Raw genomic sequence first — 19,232 nt, forward strand, 5'->3', positions numbered from 1 at the left:
GGATTTCGAGGCAAAAACCAATTTTCGCAATGTGAACACTGCCGGATGAAAGGTCATACCAAGGAAAATTGTTACAAAATTATTGGCTATCCATCAGATTTTGTTCCAAAGAAGAAGCAAGGTATAGGGAACCCTTACAACTGGATAAATACTAATAATGGGAATCAAAATGGTGGAGGAAAGCCAGATAATTGGAGGACAGAAACCCTTGTAGTTGTATCACGACCCTAAACCTGAACCCGGTCGTGATGATGCCTCTCGTGAAGACAAGGTCAGTCAATTAAACCCAATTCACTTTTTAAACATTTAAATATCATAAAAGTAGTCTAAAACATGATATAGCAATACTAAGTAGCGGATAATGTCAATAAAGTGCGGAAGTACAACCCAACACAGCCCTAACCGGGGTGTCACTAGTCATGAGCATCTATAATTCATAATACAAGTCTGCTAAGTCTATAAGCTAGTACAGATGTCTAAAAAGAGATAGAGATGATAAGGGAGTAGAGACACGGGGTTGCGAACGTCAACAGCTACCTCGAAATCTCTGGAAGTCCGCCTGAAGCTGGAGGTATCAGCACTCGGGAGCGGTACCGATAACGCCTGAATCCGTACACAGGTGTGCATGGAGTAAAGTGAGTACTCCAACTCAGTGAGTAACAATGTAAATAAAGACTGAAGGCAAGAAATAATCTAAAGTATATCAAGATGTTGTATAGAAGCAGTTCAAAAACCAGTAAGAAAGCAGTGAAGCTGTAAAATCTCTTTAAACATCTTAGCTCAATTTAAACTTATTTGAAAATGGATTTTTCAACAGTATGCAAATGAATGCAAAACAGTTAGTGCAGATAAGCACCGAAATCCGCCCCTCGGGCACAAATAACATAGTTTAACAGGTAAATGATAGGTAAATATGAAAGATAAACACATAAAGGTTCGCCCCTCGGGCTCAATGTCAACAACTCTGCCCCTCGAGCAATATATTAGAACAATATCAGCCCCTCGGACAATCACATAGAACGGTACCAACCCCTCAGGAAATCACATAGAACAATACCAGGCCCTCGGGCTATCACATAGAACAATATCAGCCCCTCGGGCTATATCTCATATCACAATGGGTATCCGCGCTCATTGGGGGTGTACAGACTCCGGGAGGGGCCCCTTACGGCCCAAGCGCAATATCAAGCCATCTCGTGGCATCAAATCTAGGCCCTCAACCTCATATCAGTCAAGCCACCTTGTGGCGTATATATCTCAGGCCCTCGACCTCGTAACCAATATCAACAAGCCACCTCGTAGCATACATATCTCAGGCCCTCAGCCTTAAATCAGTATCAATGTTTCCCCACAACTAGGTCATCGGCCTTACTCAGTCAAAAATACTCCCAAGCCCCTCGGGCATTAGTAAAATAGTATTTCTCAGCCCAAAACATCATTTAAAATATCATTTAAGTCTCAAAATGGAGTAAAAATGGCTGAGTAGTAAAACAGTGGAAAATAACATGACTGAGTTCAATTAGTAAGTCAAAACAGTGAGGAAATAGTAATAAAAATTTCCGAAGGGTTCAAATAGTTGGCACGAAAACCAAATATGGCAATCAACAAATCATGATGATAACATATAAGTTTCAGTCAAAGGTGCGGTAAAATCATCAATCAGGACGGACTAAGTCACAATCCCCAATAGTACACGACTCCACGCTCGTCATCAAGCGTGTGTCTCACCTCAATATAGCACTACGATGTGCAAATCTGGGGTTTCAAACCCTCAAAACATCATTTACAACCATTACTCACCTCGAACCGGCTAAATCTCTAACTCGCGATGCCTTTGCCCCTCAAATCGGCCTCCACGCACGTCGAATTTATCCAAAATCAGAACGAATACGTCACAATATGCTAAGGGAACAAAGCCCAAGCGAAAACAATCAAATTACCACAAAATTTCAGAAATTGGTCAAACCCGACCCCCGGGCCCACATCTAGGAATTTGACAAAATTCACAAAACTAGAATCCTTATACGCTCACGAGTCTAACCATACAAAAATTATCCAATTCCGGTACCATTTGGTCCTTCAAATCATCATTTTATAATTTTGAAGATTCCACAAATTTTCTTCCCAAATTCCATCCCAAATCACGAATTAAATGATGAATTCAATGATAGATTCATGTACTCTAGCCAAATCTGAGTTAGAATTACTTACCCCGATGAATTTCTTGAAAAACCTTCGAAAAATCGACAAAATTCGAGCTCTCTAGGTCAAAATATCAAATAAAACCCAAAACCTTGTATTTATAGAGTACCCCACAGATTTCCACCTCCGCGGACCGCACAAAATCGACCGCGGTCCGCACAAAATCAGTGCGGTCCGCACAAAAATGACCGCGGCCGCACAGGCTTTTCTCTACAGTGATAGGCTTTAGTATTTTGACCATAACTTTCTCTACAGATGTCCAAATTGAGATATCTTTACCTTTCTAGAAACTAGACACGAAGGGCTACAAGTTTCATTTTTAAATTATCTCAATTTTCCTTCTAGATCAAAAGATATGAGCTTCCGAAGTAGGACTAGTGAAATGTTACCCACCGCGGCAGCACAGCATTTTGTGCGGTCCACACAGCACCTACCGCAGCCGCACAGCACATACCGCAGCTGCACTTCTTTTTGTGAGGACCGCGTGGGTGGGTTCCGAGGCCCGCAACCCTTCTGGACCTGCTACATCTATGATTTTCGGCCTAAAACATCCCGGAACCTACCCGGAACTCCCCGAAACTTCAAACCAATTGTACCAACACATCCTATGACATCATTCAAACTTGTTCAAAACTTCGGAACTCTCACAACAACATCAAATCACCAATTTAACATAGGATTCAAGCCTAAGAACTCCAAGAACTCTTAAATTATGCTTTCGATCAAAAAGTCTATCAAATCTCGTTCGAATGACCTGAAATTTTGCGCACACATCCCAAATGACACAACGAAGCTACTGTCACTTTCGGAAATCCATTCCAACCTCTATATCAAAATCTCCCCTGTCAATCGGAAAATGCCAAAATCTCAATTTCGCCAATTCAAGCCTAAACCTTCCACGGACTTCCAAAATGCATTCCGATCACGCTCATAAGTCCCAAATCACCCAATGGAGCTAACCAAATCATAAAATTTCCAATCCGAGATCATATACAACAAGTCAAATCTTGGTCAAACCTTTCAAATTTCAAGCTACAAACTGAGAATTGTTCTTCCAAATTTGTTCCGATTTCCCTGAAAACCCAAACCAATGATTTATATAAGTCATATTACACCACACGGGGAAAGTCATACCCGAGAAATGACGATCGAACTGCAAAAGATCAAAATGACCGGTCGAGTCATTACAAGTTGTGAATCAAGAAGATGTTGGATCATGTTCTGAAGAAGATGGACATGGATAGACAACAGCTGAGAACAAGGGATACTACTTCACTGATTCATAGTACAACCAAATTCTGAATTTGCTAAACAAAGATTGTGGTGATCACCAGGCTAACATGGCAGGTAATGTCACTTGTTTAATGTCTAATTCCATCCAAAAGGAAGAGGAGTGGATTGTGACTCAGCAGCAACTCATCACATTGCCTCTAAATTAGAACTGTTAGCTAACACTAGAACTACAGATAAATATTACAATGATAGAGTATATCTACCTACAGGGGGGAAAGTTGATGTCACACATACTGGTAGTGCATGTTTGCTGGATAAAGAAACAGTAAAAAATGTCCTTTATGTACCCGATTTTAGGTTCAACCTATTGCCGGTCTCAAAGTTCACAAGAGCACTGTCTTGCAATGTCAACTTCTTTCCTGTTTTATGTGTATTTCAGGACCTCTGCAATTGCAGGGTGAAGGGGATTGGTAGAAACAGAGGTGGATTATATTTCCTTAGAAATGGAAGATTAACTAACAAGCTGAAGATCATTTGTGCAATGAGCAGATTGTGTGGAGGAACCAGCAGCCTAGGGTACATGAGACTGGGACATCCTTCACTGTCAACTATGAAGAATATAAAGGAGTTACATAGCTATGTTAGTATTATAGCAGAGAATAATTGCTTTGTTTGCCCCTTAGCAAAACAGACTAGGTTGAAATTCTCACTTAATGACTCTAGAGCTGATGGATTGTTTCATCGTGTACATATGGATCTTTGGGGTCCTTATAAAGTTCCTACATTCAATAACATGTATTACTTGCTAACTATTGTAGATGATCACTCTAGATACACATGGGTACATTTCTTGCACATAAAGTTTGAAGTGATAGTAGCAATAAAATAGTTTTTAAACATGGTTCAAAATCAGTTTGGAGTCATGGTTAAAATACTGAGATTAGATAATGAGACTGAATTCTTTAACCCACAATCTTGGTATCATTCATCAGAGCAGTTGTCCTTATACCCCTCAACAAAATGGTATAGTAGAAAGAAAGCATAGGCACATTCTTGACACTACTAGGGCATTGAAGTTTCAGGGGTCCATTCCTATGAAGTGTTGGGGCATATGTGTGAATGTTGCAGTGTATTTGATCAATAGGTTTCCATCCAAAACTCTAGGGGGCAAAGTACCTTTTGAGTTACTACATTGTAGGAAGGCTTCTCTCCTCCATCTAAGGGTTATAGGTTGTTTATGTTATGCAACAAATCTGCCCAAGGAAGAAAAATTTACTGAAAGAGCCAAAACATCAGTTTTAATGGGATACTCTGCAACACAGAAGGGATATATACTTCTGGATCTACAAACTAGGCAATTATTTACTAGTAGGGATGTTGTTTTTAGGGAATATGAGTTTCCCTTTGCCAAAGGAAGCACTAATATGAGCAAGGAATCTGAATTGCCTATGTCTTATCCTCTACCTATAAAGGTGTCAATTTCTTCTCCTCTACCTATGAAGGTGTCAGATCACAGTAGTACTCCTTATGGGTCAAACTTACCAGAAACAACAGTAAGTATAGATCACACAAAAATAGAAGATGATGCACAATATGAAGCTGAGGGGGCAAGTTATGATGGTTCTGATGCAGCAATTTTTCAGGATGTAGAAGTTCAGAGTCCTAATGTTCAGGATGCAGAGGCTCAAATGAGTTACACAATAAAATGCAGCAATCACTTGAAGAAGAAAATGAAAATGTACCACCAAACATAGGCAGAAAATCTTCAAGACAGACCAAAGAGCCATTGTGGATGAAAGATTATATCACCGCAAAGAAGGCTACTACCTGCAATTATCCAATTTCAAACTATTTGTCTTGTGATAAAACATCCTCCAGTTCAATGTTATTTGGCCAAGTTCTCTCAACAGGTTGAGCCACAACCCTTCAAAGAAGTTGTCGAGGACAGTAGATGGATTGAGGCTATGAAGAAGGAGATAAAGGCTTTGGAAGATAACAAAACATGGTGCATAGTTGATTTTCCAAAGGGTAGAAATACAATAGGCTCAAAATGGGTATATAATATTAAGTAAAAGCAAATGGGGACATTGAGAGATATAAGGCAAGGCTAGTGGCAAAGAGGTGTAGTCAAAGAGAAGGATTGGACTATCATGACACTTTCTCACCAGTGCCAAAAAAGGTCACTGTGAGGTTAACCATAGCACCTGCTACCTCAAAAGGGTGGAACCTGTTCCAAATGGATGTATACAATGTCTTCTTGTAAGATGATTTGTATGGGGAAGTTTATATGGAATTACCTGAAGGATTTAGACAACAAGGTGACAAGAAAGTTTGCATGTTAATGAAGTTCTTATATGAGCTTAAACAAGTCTTAAGATAGTGGAACATCAAGCAAACCATGTCAAGAAGCTCAGCTGAAGCTGAGTACAGAAGCATGGCTGCTGCAACAGCTGAGATCATATGGTTACTAGGTTTGTTTAAAGAGTTGGGTGTGAATATTACACAACCAGTGACAATCCTTAGTGATAGTAAGTCTGCTATTCAGATTGCAGCAAATCCCATACTACATGAACGGACAAAACACATAAAAATCTATTGTCATTTCATTAGGGACAAGATCAAAGAAGGGGTAGTTCAAGTAGTACATGTGAATACAAAGGAGCAGCAGGCTGATTTGCTAACCAAAGGTTCGGGATATGCTCAACATGTGCATCTTCTTGACAAGCTTGGAGTGCTCAACATTCTACACCCTCCAGCTTAAGAGGGCATATTGTAATATAGAATAGCATAGCGCATAGCACATAGCGCATGTATTAGTTAGTTTAGTTAGTCACGTGCATCTTTCTGTTAGATGACAACTGTTAATGAGCTGTCAATTAGTTAGTTGGTTAACTTAAGATAGTGGTAGTATTGTTACACCTTCAATTCCTTGCATTTTATCAATTTTTAAAGGTGACTGAACCTAGATGTGTCAAATGAAATTATATCTTTATGTGCTAATTTGACATCCTTATCTGAGCCAGCCAATTCAAAATAACATGCACAAATTATTTTTAGAAGAATTAATCCAAATAGTGCCCACCTAATCTCTTAAATCTAAATAGCCGGCAGATGTACAATATATGTATAATCTATGCGTACTGGCAAAAAAATAAATATTTAATTCAAACAACTATTTATGTAACAAATTTTTTAAATATATATTCCGTTCTTAGATCGTAAGATTATGGATCATGATATCCAGTAGCCCAAAACTTGTCAAAGTTCTTAGATGACAATGCTGGGCCTTTCTAGAGTTTTTTCGACTGGGTTTAATGGCCTTCAAATTTCTGTAGACACAAGATATCTGTTGAAGACAACACAATTGAATGAATCACTCTGTTGAAGACAACGCAATTGAATGAATCACTGTGGAAAATAACAATTCATTCAAGTTGTAGTGTTTCTTATCAATTCATATGTGTCAGGTCTAAAGCAAGATCGAAAAAAAAGTGAACGCAAGATCCTTTTTTCTTTTTTCTTTTTTTCTTGTATATTATTTTGTAAGCAAAGTATCTTTTGGATTCGAGCTAGCCATTTTCTCAACTTGCTTTACTTATTGTGTATTAATTTGTTCGCAAAAAATGCATAAATAATACTCATTTGTACACATATTCTAGTAAAAGAAAAAGAACTTATTAATGTATCAAAACTTGAAAAAGAGTAGAAGAAAAGAACAGTTGTAAAGGACAATTGGCAGGGAAACAAGAATAAAACAAAGGTGTGACTTACTCCTATAACCCATGAGAGCAAGTTATCCACCGCCTCCCGTTGGGGAAAATATGATCTCACAAACGGAGGAGTTAACAGTTGTTTGGATGGTTGTTACTGTTGAATTTGGGAAGATTAAATTTGAACTAGTATGAACATTTGGAAGCCTCCTTTTAGGAGAAAATTGGTATAAGCATTTTTTTCATGCATTTACGTTGCATGCATGATCACACTTAATGTGATGTCATGCATGATATTATTAAGGACATTTCCCTTTTATAAATAACAAGAGTTTTGTTCATTTGTAAATATCTCTCACTTGCCTTCTTATCTCCTAAGGCATTTGAATCTTCTTTCTCTTTTGTAGTATTTCACTTGTATTTTTGGAGTGAAATAAAATTTGAGTGATTGTGTCCAAGGACTAGGTAAAAATTAAATTTTGCCGAACCTCATTAACTTCTGGTGCTCTTTGTATCTCACTTACTATTTATTAGCTACCTTTAGATATGGTAGTTGTGATTTAATCACTCTCTATATATTCAGCTTTCGCAATAATTGGTATCAGAGTCAAGGTTCTATCTTATTATGCTCTGTGGTTGCAGCATATGCTGAACTTCTACATCAGAAAAGAATTACTTTGGAGTTATGTACTGTCAGCAAATAAATAGTTTCTGTAGCAAAAATGGGAGATAATAAAAATGAAGAGTCCACATCGGGTATCAGTAATGCGTCGTTGGCATCTTCGCTTATGACAAGAATTATGTCAAATGCAAAATTTGTAGTTGAAACTTTTGACGGATCAGGACATTTCGGGATGTGGCAAGCTGAGGTTCTTGATGTCCTTTCTGAACAAGGGCTAGATATTGCCATAGAAGAAAAGAAATCAGGCAATATCGGAGAAGGAGATTGGAAGATTATCAACCGCGTTGCATGTGGTACCATTCGATCTTACCTCGCAAGAGAACAGAAGTATTCATACACAAAAGAAACTTCTGCAAGTAAATTGTGGAATGCATTGGAGGATAAATTCTTGAAGAAAAACAGTCAAAATAACTTTATATAAAAAAAAGACTATGACGCTTCACATATGTTCCTGGTACTAGAATGAACGATCATATCACTAGCTTTAATAAGTTGGCAATAGATTTGCAGAATATGGACGTGACTTTTAGTGATGGAGAGATGGCCTTAATGTTATTAAGTTCACTTCCCGATGACTACGGGCACCTCGAAACTACTCTACTTCATGGGAATGATGAAGTATCTCTCAAAGAAGTTTGTTCTGCCTTGTACAGCTATAAACAAAGAAAGAGAGAAAAACAAAAGAGTGGAGAAGGAGAAGCATTGGTCGTGAGAGCTCGTTCTCAAAATCACATGAGAACGAAGAAAGGATAATCCAAGTCAAGATCCAGACCCAGCAAAGATGAATGCGCATTTTGCCGAGAAAAGGGGCACTAGAAGAAAGATTGTCCAAAGTTGAAAAACAAGGCCAAACCTAATAATGGGAAGGTTGTCATGCATTCAAATGTAGTTGATTGTGACGACTCTGATTTCTCACTAGTTACAACTAAGCCATTCAAATAATATGACATATGGTTAATGGATTCAGCTTGTAGCTATCATATGTGTCCCAATCGGGACTGGTTCATTGATTTTCAAGAAGGAGAACGTGGAATTCTTCACATCGCAAATAACAATCCTCGTATCGCATATGGTATTGGTTCAATCCGATTAAGAAATCATGATGGATTGATCAGAATATTAACATATGTTCGATACTTACCGAAATTGAAGAAAATCCAATTTCTATAGGAGCCCTAGAGTCAAAGGGTTCAAAGTCATTGCAGAAAATGGGAAAATGAGAATATGCTCCGGTGCACTAGTGATAATGATAAAAATTAGGTTAAATAATAACATGTACCACTATCACGGTAGTATAGTTATTGAGACAGCAATAGTGACATCCAGTGATGACAAGAAGGCAGAATCAACCAAGCTATGGCACATGCGCTTGGGACATGCTGGAGGAAAACCCTTGAAAATTTTATCATAGCAAGGATTAGTAAAAGGAGTAAAGACTTGCAGTTTAGAGTTTTGTGAGAATTGTGTCAAGGGGAAACAGACAAAGGTTAAATTTGGAACAACTATCCATAATACTAAAGGTATTTTGGATTATGTTACTATGATGTTTGGGGTGCTTCTAAGACACCGTCATTAGGTGGGAAATACTATTTTGTAACTTTTATTGATGACTTTTTGTGGAGAGTGTGGGTGTATACTATGAAAGCCAAAGATGAGATACTGGGAATTTTTCTCAAATGGAAGGCGATGATAGAGATTCAAACAGGCAGAAAGATAAAGTGTCTTCGCGCAGACAACGGTGGAGAATACAAAAATAATCTTTACAATAAGATTTGTGAAGATGATGGCATTTTGAGATATTTCACCGTCAGAAATACACCACACCAGAATGGAGTGGCCAAAACCTATGAATCAGACTTTGTTGCGGTGTATGTTGTCTAATGTTGTCTTGGGCAAAGAATTTTGGGTTGAGAAATTATATATGCATACCACCTCATTAATCGTCTACCATCTGCCGCTATTGGTGGAAAGACACCATTTGAAAAATGGTATGGAAAACCTGCTGAAGATTATAATTTTTTACATGTATTTGGCTCAATTGCATACTATCATGCGAAAGAGTCAAAATTGAATATGAGAGCAAAGAAAGATATATTTACGGGGATTACTTCTGGAGTCAAAGGATATCGCTTATGGTGTCCAGAGACGAGAAAAATTATATTCAGCTGAGATGTTACCTTTGATGAATCTGCCATAACAGATAAGGTGAAAGTTGAAAATGTCAAACAAACTGATGGTGCTTCAAAGCAGGTGGAGTTTGAGGGAAAATTAATTTTTCCAACACAGGGAGAAAACGAGGAAACAATAGAAGATTTTGCCTAAGAAGAAGAGTCAGTAGAGATGGAGATTCCCATTCAGGAACCTCAACAACAACTTGAATCAATAGCAACCAGCAAGCTAAAAAGAACAATAAAGAAACATGTTCGTCTCATAGAGATGGTGGCTTGTGCGGCCTCAATTGTAGCTGATGGTATTCCTACCACTTATAAAAATGCAGTCCAAAGTTCAGAAGAAGATAAGTAGAAAATTGCCATAAATGAAGAAATGCAATCATTTCATCAGAATCGCACATGGAAATTGGCCAATTTCCCGAAGGGCAAGAAAGAAATTTGGTGCAAATGGGTATTTGCAAAGAAAGAAGGATTTCCCAATCAAGAAGATGTTCGCTACAAAGCAGGATTGGTGGCCAATGGGTAACGCTCAAAATGAGGGAATTGATTACAATGAGGTATTTTCTCCAGTCGTGAAACATTCCTCCAATAGAGTTTTGTTGGCTTTGGTAGCACTGATAAATTTGGAACTAGTTCAGTTAGATGTAAAAAAAATACATGGAGACTTGGAAGAGGAAATTTATATGACTCAGCCAGAAGGATTCAAAGTTTCTGGAAAGGAAAATATGGTGTGCAAACTTGAAAAATTATTGTACGGATTGAAACAATCTTCTAGACAATAGTATAAACGATTTGACAAGTTTATGTTGCGGCAGAAGTACAGAAGAAGCAAATACAATCATTGTTTGTATTTGCGCAAGCTTGAAGACAGATCCTTCATATATCTTCTCCTATACGTTGATGATATGTTGATAGCTTCCAAAAGTCAATAGGAAATTGAGAAGTTGAAGATTCAACTATGAAAGTAGTTTGAGATGAAGGATTTGGGTGAGGCAAAGAAAATTCTTGGCATAGAGATAAAAAAAGATAGACATTCAAAGAAACTCTATCTATCTCAGAAAGAATACTTGAAGAGAGTAATAGATCGATTTGGCATGAATGAGAACACAAAGTCGGTTAGCACTCATCTTGCTCCTCACTTTAAGCTTAGTGCTACTATGTCGCCAAAGAATGAAGCTGAACGAGAGTGTATATCAAGAATACCATATGTGAATGTCGTTGGTAGCTTGATGTATGCAATTGTTTGCACAAGATCTGATATTTCACATGTTATCGGAGTTGTAAGCAGGTATATGCATGATCCAGGAAAGGAGCATTGGCAAGCTGTGAAATGGATTGTATGGTATATTCGTAATACTGTAGATGTTGGATTGATTTTTGAGCAGAAAGATAGTCAGTATTTGGTTGGATATTGTGACTCAGATTATGCAGGTGATTTGGAAAAGTGTAGATCAACTACCGGTTATATTTTCACTTTTGCAAATACACTAGTTAGTTGGAAGTCTACGTTGCAGTCAATGATTACTTTGTCTACTACTGAGGCAGAGTACATGGCAATTACGGAGGCTGTAAAGAAGGCAATTTGGCTTCAAGGGTTGCCTAGAGAGCTTGGTATTGGTCAAGAAAGCATCACACTATTTTGTAAAGTCAAGGTGCTATCAAATTAGCAAATAACTAAGTTTACCATGCAAGGACAAAGCACATTGATGTTCGATATCATTTTGTACGAGATATTATAGAAGAAGGTGGAGACATGATGCAGAAAATTCAGACTACAGATAACCCTGTCGATATGCTAACAAAAATAGTGATTGCGATCAAGTTTCAACATTGTTGAACTTTGAAGATTGAAGTTGAAGACACAATCAAAATTTATTAGTGAGAGAAAATTGAAAAAGTGGAATCTTGCCAAGGTGGAGCTTTATTGAATTTGACAAGATTAATGTGAACTAGTGTGAACATTTGGAAGCCTCTTTTAGGAGAAAATTGGTAGATGCATTTTTTTCATGCCTTTACATTGCATGATTGTATACGGTGGAAATCTATGGCTCGATTTCACAGGCATCAAGGCATCTCGAGGGATTCCAGTGATCGACTCCGAGAATTCTCAATGGTCAACTTCGAGACAGTTCAATTTCGAGACAGTTCAACTTCGAGACAGCATAATTAATGACTGGTCCTGAGACATTGTGAATTACCGGTCTCGGCGGATCAGGGTGGAGGTCCCAAGGCATGTGCATATGGCAGGTCAAGTCTAGTGGACTAGCCCAAAAGGCGAATCAAGGCATTTAATGGTTGTACCAGCCCCGTATCTTTGTAATTAATGCATTTGTACTATGTTGGGATTTCTCCTCTTATATAAAGGGGATCCTTGTTATTTTGTAAACATTTGTTGATCCATACTAAATATACTAGAGCATTCTCTCTACTCTCTACCATATTTTCTTTGTCTCGTTATCTCATGTATTGCTCATATTTACTGTGTTCTATTTATTGTTCATCATTTATTGCTTCCGTCTTTGATTTATTTATAACTGTTAGTCTCCATCGACCACCTTCAATAGCTCCCAGCCGAGCATCAGACTCGACCCCGAGGCCCTCGAATAGGCAAGCTCGAGGCCCCGATTGACAGCGATTCGGATTGATTAACATCACGTTTCTAAGCTCTTATCTCGTTTCTAAGTATTTCACATAGCATCAACTGTCTAACAACTAGCATAAAAATAGATCACGTATTTTTAGAACCACTATATCAAATTTAATTGTTATTACCATTTTCGCGGTAAATAGTTTGGCGCCCACCATGGGGCTAAAAATAATAATGATTATTTTCTTGCTGGTTTAACTACATAACGCAAGTTATCTTTCATGTTTTTTCTTGCCCAAGATCTTTGATTTCAGGTTAAAATGTATGACTCAGTGAACAACAATCTTGAGAACCACGGAGAAAATGGTGTGGATGTTCCATGTGTTGGTGTACCACCACGAAACCCTGAGAATGCACTAGAACTGATTCCCATGGACGCGGTCTTACGCGATGCTCAATACGTCGATGTAAGCTCCCACACTAACATGAGCGTGCACCAAGGAAATCAATAAGAAGCTCAGGAAACCCCTACTAGGGAAGAACGGGAGGTTAGACTTCACATTATTTTTGAAATGTTGCAGGAACAACGACTAGCAATTGCTCAGCTGCAAAGTCACCAAAAAACCCCCAGCACGGTAGCATCGGACACGGCTCCCCCGACCGAGCAGGTACTGGAGAGGTCAAGCAACAACGGGTCAGTAGCCGAGCCCGCTATCGTAAAGATGCTCGAGGACCTCACAAAGAGGATCGAATTGGGCGAGAAGAAGATAGAAGCCAACGACAAAAAGGTCGAGACCTACAACTCTAGGGTCGACCAAATTTCGGGCGCACCCCCAATATTGAAAGTTGTGGATTCGAAGAAGTTCATACAAAGGCCGTTCCCAGAGGAAGCATCTCCAAAACCCTTTCCAAAAAAGTTCAGAATGCCAGACCTCCCAAAATACAACGGGACCTCAGACCCCAATGAGCACGTTACTGCTTACACTTGCGCAGTAAAGGGCAACGACCTAAAAGACGACGAGATCGAGTCCATCTTGCTAAAGATGTTCGGGGAAACACTCTTGAAAGGGGCCATGATGTGGTATCACAACTTAGCTTCTAACTCTATAGACTTATTTGCCATGCTAGCAGATTCTTTCATAAAGGCACACGCCAGTGCCATCAAAGTAGTCACGAGGAAGTCTGACGTCTTCAAGATCAAGAAGAGGGAGAACGAGATGCTTTGAGAGTTCGTATCTCGCTTTCAAATGGAATGAATGGAACTACCACCAGTCTCCGACGATTGGGCAGTACAGGCCTTCACTCAAGGTCTGAATGAATAAAGCTCGGTAGCTTCAAGACAGCATAAACAGAACTTAGTCGAGTATCCTGCTGTGACCTGGTCGGATGTCCACAAACTATACCAGTCTAAGATCAGGGCCGAGGATGACCAACTAGGAGCCCCCTCGGGCTCGGTATACCCAAGTAGGCTTTTGATGAAGGAGCCTTACCAGCTTTACACCGAAGATAGGAGAAACGCTCTGAGGCGTAACATACCCCGCACTGATCGAAGAATGGACCGAGGCCAGAATCCTCGGGGACTCGTCAACAGAGTTGGGTTCGATAGGTACACGGGGCCCACGGAGGCACCTCGCTTGTCGGAATACAACTTCAACATTGATGTATCAGACATCATGTTTGCCATCAGTAAAATCAGAGACACCAGGTGGCCAAGGCATGTACAATCGGATCCTTCACAAAGGAACCATAACTTAGTGTGTGAATTTCACAACACGCACGGTCACAGGACCGATGATTGCTGACAACTTCGAGAAGAGGTAACCCGACTACTCAGTAAAGGTTACCTCCGGGAATTCCTCAGCGACCGAGCCAAAAATCAGTTTCGGGAAAGAGAGGCGGCCAAAAACAACGAAGCAAGTGAGCCGCAACATGTCACCCATACGATCTTTTAAGGTATCGGTACCCTGTAGGAACCCACGACCAGGAGAACGAAAACATCCCTCACTAGGAAGAAGCAAACTCGAGGCTCTATCTCAGCCCCATAACAACGCATTGGTAACTTCTTTTCATGTGGATACATTTCAGATTAAACTTGTGCTTATGGTCCAGGTAGTTCGGCCAATATTATCAGGTCGAAGGCAACAGAGCAGCTTGGGCTGCTTGACCAAATTATGCCCGCCCCTCGAACCCTCAATGGATTCAACACGGAGATCACAAGGCATATTCTCGACTGTTTCTGAATGAACAAACTAAGGGTCGTACCGCGTCCTTCGAGCAGATAACTGAAGGCCTACCGAGGTTCAAAGCGCCATCGCTACTAAGGTACAACCATCTCCCTTTTTAAGTTACATCTCGTACTCACCTTTATGCAGGCGCCCTACTGAGACAGCCGAAGCGCTAACCAGCTTGAAGACCTTAAGGTTTTAAAGCATCAGTTGCACTCTTTTCCTTGGATCGAGTTTTTATCCCGAAAAGGGTTTTGCCGGCAAGGTTTTTAATGAGGCAATATCTATATGCTACCTAAGGAAGATCCAGCAAGTATTCAAGGCTTCTTTTGCAATCAACCTCAAATACTGGGGGGAATCCCCCCAGAAGGTCACTGACTCAGAGAATCCAAGATACATCAAGAAGGGTCTCAATAGGAAAATAATGTATCGGGCCAAATGGTCGAGCGAACCATGCCCATATAGAATAACCGGGCCCATAACAGCAAATACATGTATATTTATACCAAGTAATCAAAGAATACTTCCAAAAAGCATTTTGCATTTCAAGAATACTCAATATTTTTGCAAAAAACAACCCTAGAGCCAAAAAATGTCCCGAATACTCGGGGACTGGCGTCAAAAACTTAAAACAATGCGGCCTCCGGGTCAGAGCTCCTAACTCATAAGCCCTCAATGAGGCAACATCAAGATCACAAAGTGGCTCCAGAGCCAAAAATGATCCGGACACTCGGGGACTAGCATCAAAAACTCAAGACCACATGACCTCTGGGTCGGGAACTCCGAAATCTTAAGCCCTCAATGAGGCAATACCGAGTCTACAAGTAATGGCTCCCGAGCCAAGAAACCCTAGATGACTATCGTCAATCTACATCTCCATCGACTTATCAAAACCCGAGGCCGTAAGGCCACATGCGGGTAGCCTCGGTCTCGTAAGACCTACATAAGGCAACAACAATATCTGTAAGACCTCAAGCAAGGTATGAATCGTACTTGTACCAAGTATCCAAAACTGTAAGACCTCAAAGGCATGTAAAACTTGTAAGACCTTACTATAGGCATAAACCCGATCTCAAAGTTTTGGCTATATATCGAACTTATAAGACCCCTAAAAAGGCATACCCTCGACATAGATGCTGAAACTACTTTACTCTGGACTTAAAGGCTCCGACCAAACATAAATGACTCCGGTCACAAGGTTGTACCAGCCGAAACTAACGCGACTCGGGGATACCCGACCGTCGTTATAAATCACAGGCCTTCAATTACTTCGAATATACTTCGGAAAGAACCGGTTAAATAGGCTACCCTCGATATAGGCAAAGAACTTCGACCATGTCGGCTCCTAAACACTGGCTTCGAGATACTCAGCCTCTGAGCTAAACCTCTCGAGGTGTTCGATCATTGCCATATAACGACACACAATCAAGGTTTTTTATTAAACCGTCGAAGACTCAGGCAAACATTATTTTAAAAAATCTTTTTCGAGGAAAAAATAAAGCCTATATAAAAGGTCGCATCGACCCAAGGCATAAGAGCCACTGTCGCCTGCCCACATATATAAAAGATCGCATCGACCCAAGGCATAAAATCCATTGTCGCCAGCCCACATATATAAAAGTTCGCATCGACCTAAGGCATAAGAGCCATTGTCGCCATCCCACATATATAAAAGGTCGTACCGACCCAACGTGTAAGAGCCTAAGGGCCAGTTTGCAATTCGAAAACTTGAGGGTCGAATGAGCTCGAGTCGAAACCCGAATCAAAGACTGAACCTAAAACAGTTAACTGAATATGCTTAGAGCAAAAGCGTAAGAGCCATTGTCGCCAGCTTATACGTAAAGGTCACATCGACCAAGCGTGTAAGAGCCTACGGGCCAGCCTGATGAGCCCCAGGGTCATACCACGAATCTAAGGATTCCTCTCAACTTAAGGACCAGTTCATCTGGCTAAAATCAAGACAAAAAGAAATACAGGAGAAACAAAACCGCGAGGTTTCCTCTTTATACATACATGCGGAAAAATACAAGCTTCGCTTACAATATGCTTAGAAAATACTATATACAGAAACAAAGAAGTAAATATACATCCCCTCAGGGACTTTGGCCCGATGGCCCCATCCTCGCCATCCTCGGCATTGAACAGAAGGAATTTAGCATCGTGTTCTTCCGCCTTGGCTTGCTTGATCTCTTCCGAGAGGTCGAAGCCACTGGCATGAATTTCCTCGAGGGTTTCCCTCCGAGGTTTACACTTCACGTACTCCTTACTATTGCTCTCGCGATCAAGAGCTTCCCTCAGCTCAGCTCTAGCATAGGCAGCACCCTTCAAATAGGCCGCCACTTTCTGGTCAGCCCTAGTGCGGCTCATTACAGCCTTGGCCCGGGCATTCACCACCTTGACCTTCGCCTTTAAAAGCTCGGACTCAAGCCTTGTGATCATATTCGCTCGAATAGAATTATTCGCATGAGCTTTCCGGAGTTGCACCTCGAGGGCAGAAGCCTTAGACAAAGCATCCTCCTTGGCTGCAAGTTGGGCATCTACCTGAGCCCTCAACTCGTTAAATTCACGTTTGGCCCGGCCAACTTCGCCCCAAAGTCGTTCCAGCTCCTCCGTTTTGCTATCCAACTAAAATATCGAAACATTAATCTCCAAAAATGAAAGGGGGAGCATACATCGACACGAAATGCAGGTTACCTGTCTTTTGAGGCGGCTTTCACAGTTCCGACTTCGATTCACCTCACATCGCAAGTATACCAGCTCACTTTCCTTCCTCGCACAAAGGAGCCTGAGGGATTTCTCTCTATTCAAAGCTTTCCACAGCCTAGCCTCATGATGAAACAGCTCGAACTTAAGCTTGTCAAAGGCCTGCAAAGGAAAATTCAATAAGAAAGGAAGGGCGCGAAACCAAGACAAGCATATACTGGCTATCAAACTTACCATAAAGCCAAGCCGCTGAGCCTCACCAAAAGCCGAGCCAATGTCTGATGTCCTGGTATCCCCCAAAGCGCCTTTGGTAGGAAAAGAAGAGGGCGACGCATGACCCTCGTTCCTCGAAGTACCTTTGACAGGAACGGGAAATGATCTTTTGAAAACAGAGGCCTCCGAAGCCGGAAGATCAGTCGACTCGCCTCTTTTGAACCTCAAAAGGAGACTTGCCCTGCCGTAAGCATCCTCACACCTCGGAGACTCTTTCCGTTTATTATCGACTCTGAGATCGGCAGTCTCTCCTCCTCCCCTAAGGGGAATGGCCTCATCTCGGAAAAATCTCCAACACCTGCGGTGGGAGAGTTAGTGCGCTAAAAGGAAAAGTACCTTTCTGAGGAAATAAGCCACTAAACGCTACCGTGATGCTTTGACTCCCATCTCCCCTTGGACAGGTCTCGCCACCTACGCTTATCATAGGTCGAACAAGCTGCCAGCTTGCGGGACCATTTAGCCAGATCAGGGACCTCATTCGACAACCAAGGAACTGCTACAAAGAATGAAATAGAAAGATGCCTTTATGGAGCCCACCTCCTCTATGGACAAAGCGATAAAGATACAGGTATGCCACTTACGTGTGAAATTCCATTTCTCAGGAAATGGCATAAACTCTCCAGGGATAATATCGATCATCTGTGCTCAAACGAACCGGCTCATCCACCCTAGGTCCTCGCCTCTTCATCGTTAACAGTAGGGAACCGAGTGGATCGACGCCACAGAGTAATCAAGCCCCGGTAATGTAGCGGTCGGTATAACCTAACGAGATGGCTGAGGGTGAAGTCGAGCCCGGCTTTATCCGCAAAGTACCTTATCGTCATCATTATCTTCCAAGGGGATGGGTGAGCCTGCGCCAGGGCAACCTGATATCTCCTACAGAATTCAAGCACGACCTTGTCCGGGGGAACCGATGTAAAAAGATGCGTATACATGCTCAAAAACCCCTCAACATGAGTCATAATACTCTCCTCCGGGGAAGGTACCTGTAGTACCACTGCTTCTCCCCATCCGCAATCTTTTCTAATCATCTCGAGGCAGTCCTCCCTTATTGAGGAGATGAACCTCGATGCATACTCCCAATGCCCTTGAACATTGGGGGGGTCTCTCCAACTTAAAGTCTCTCCTCGAGACAAAGTATCTCGAGGACCGCTTGCCGGGTACCGGCGGTGTACCACCGATCGGACATGGAACAGAGGCAGAACTCCCCTCTCCTTGATAAGCGAATGTCGATGTAGCAGTCATGGCAACGATAAAATAGGAAGAGGAGGATGAAGATGGGTAAAGGCTTTAAGTTGAAACGACAGGAGAACTAGCACAAAGAACATAGTTCTATGGAAGAAATAGTTACTCAGAATAGTAGAATCTCCATTTGAGAGGTAAGTAAGTGAATATATAAAGGCAGGCAGCGACTGCTCGCCTACCTAGAAGACTAATTAATTTTGG

The 19,232-nt window shown here is 41.0% G+C and overlaps 1 protein-coding gene across 1 annotated transcript; it reads left to right on the forward strand.

Moving 5' to 3' along the window:
- The first annotated feature begins 10,972 nt into the window (after nt 1-10,972).
- LOC142176999 (secreted RxLR effector protein 161-like) lies at nt 10,973-11,665 on the forward strand. Its single transcript, XM_075245315.1, has one exon. It carries the CDS (start codon nt 10,973-10,975, stop codon nt 11,663-11,665), a length of 693 nt encoding a protein of 230 aa, XP_075101416.1.
- Nucleotides 11,666-19,232: the final 7,567 nt, after the last annotated feature.

Source organism: Nicotiana tabacum, chromosome 3 (assembly GCF_000715075.1).
Source record: "Nicotiana tabacum cultivar K326 chromosome 3, ASM71507v2, whole genome shotgun sequence".
Lineage (NCBI taxonomy): Eukaryota > Viridiplantae > Streptophyta > Magnoliopsida > Solanales > Solanaceae > Nicotiana > Nicotiana tabacum.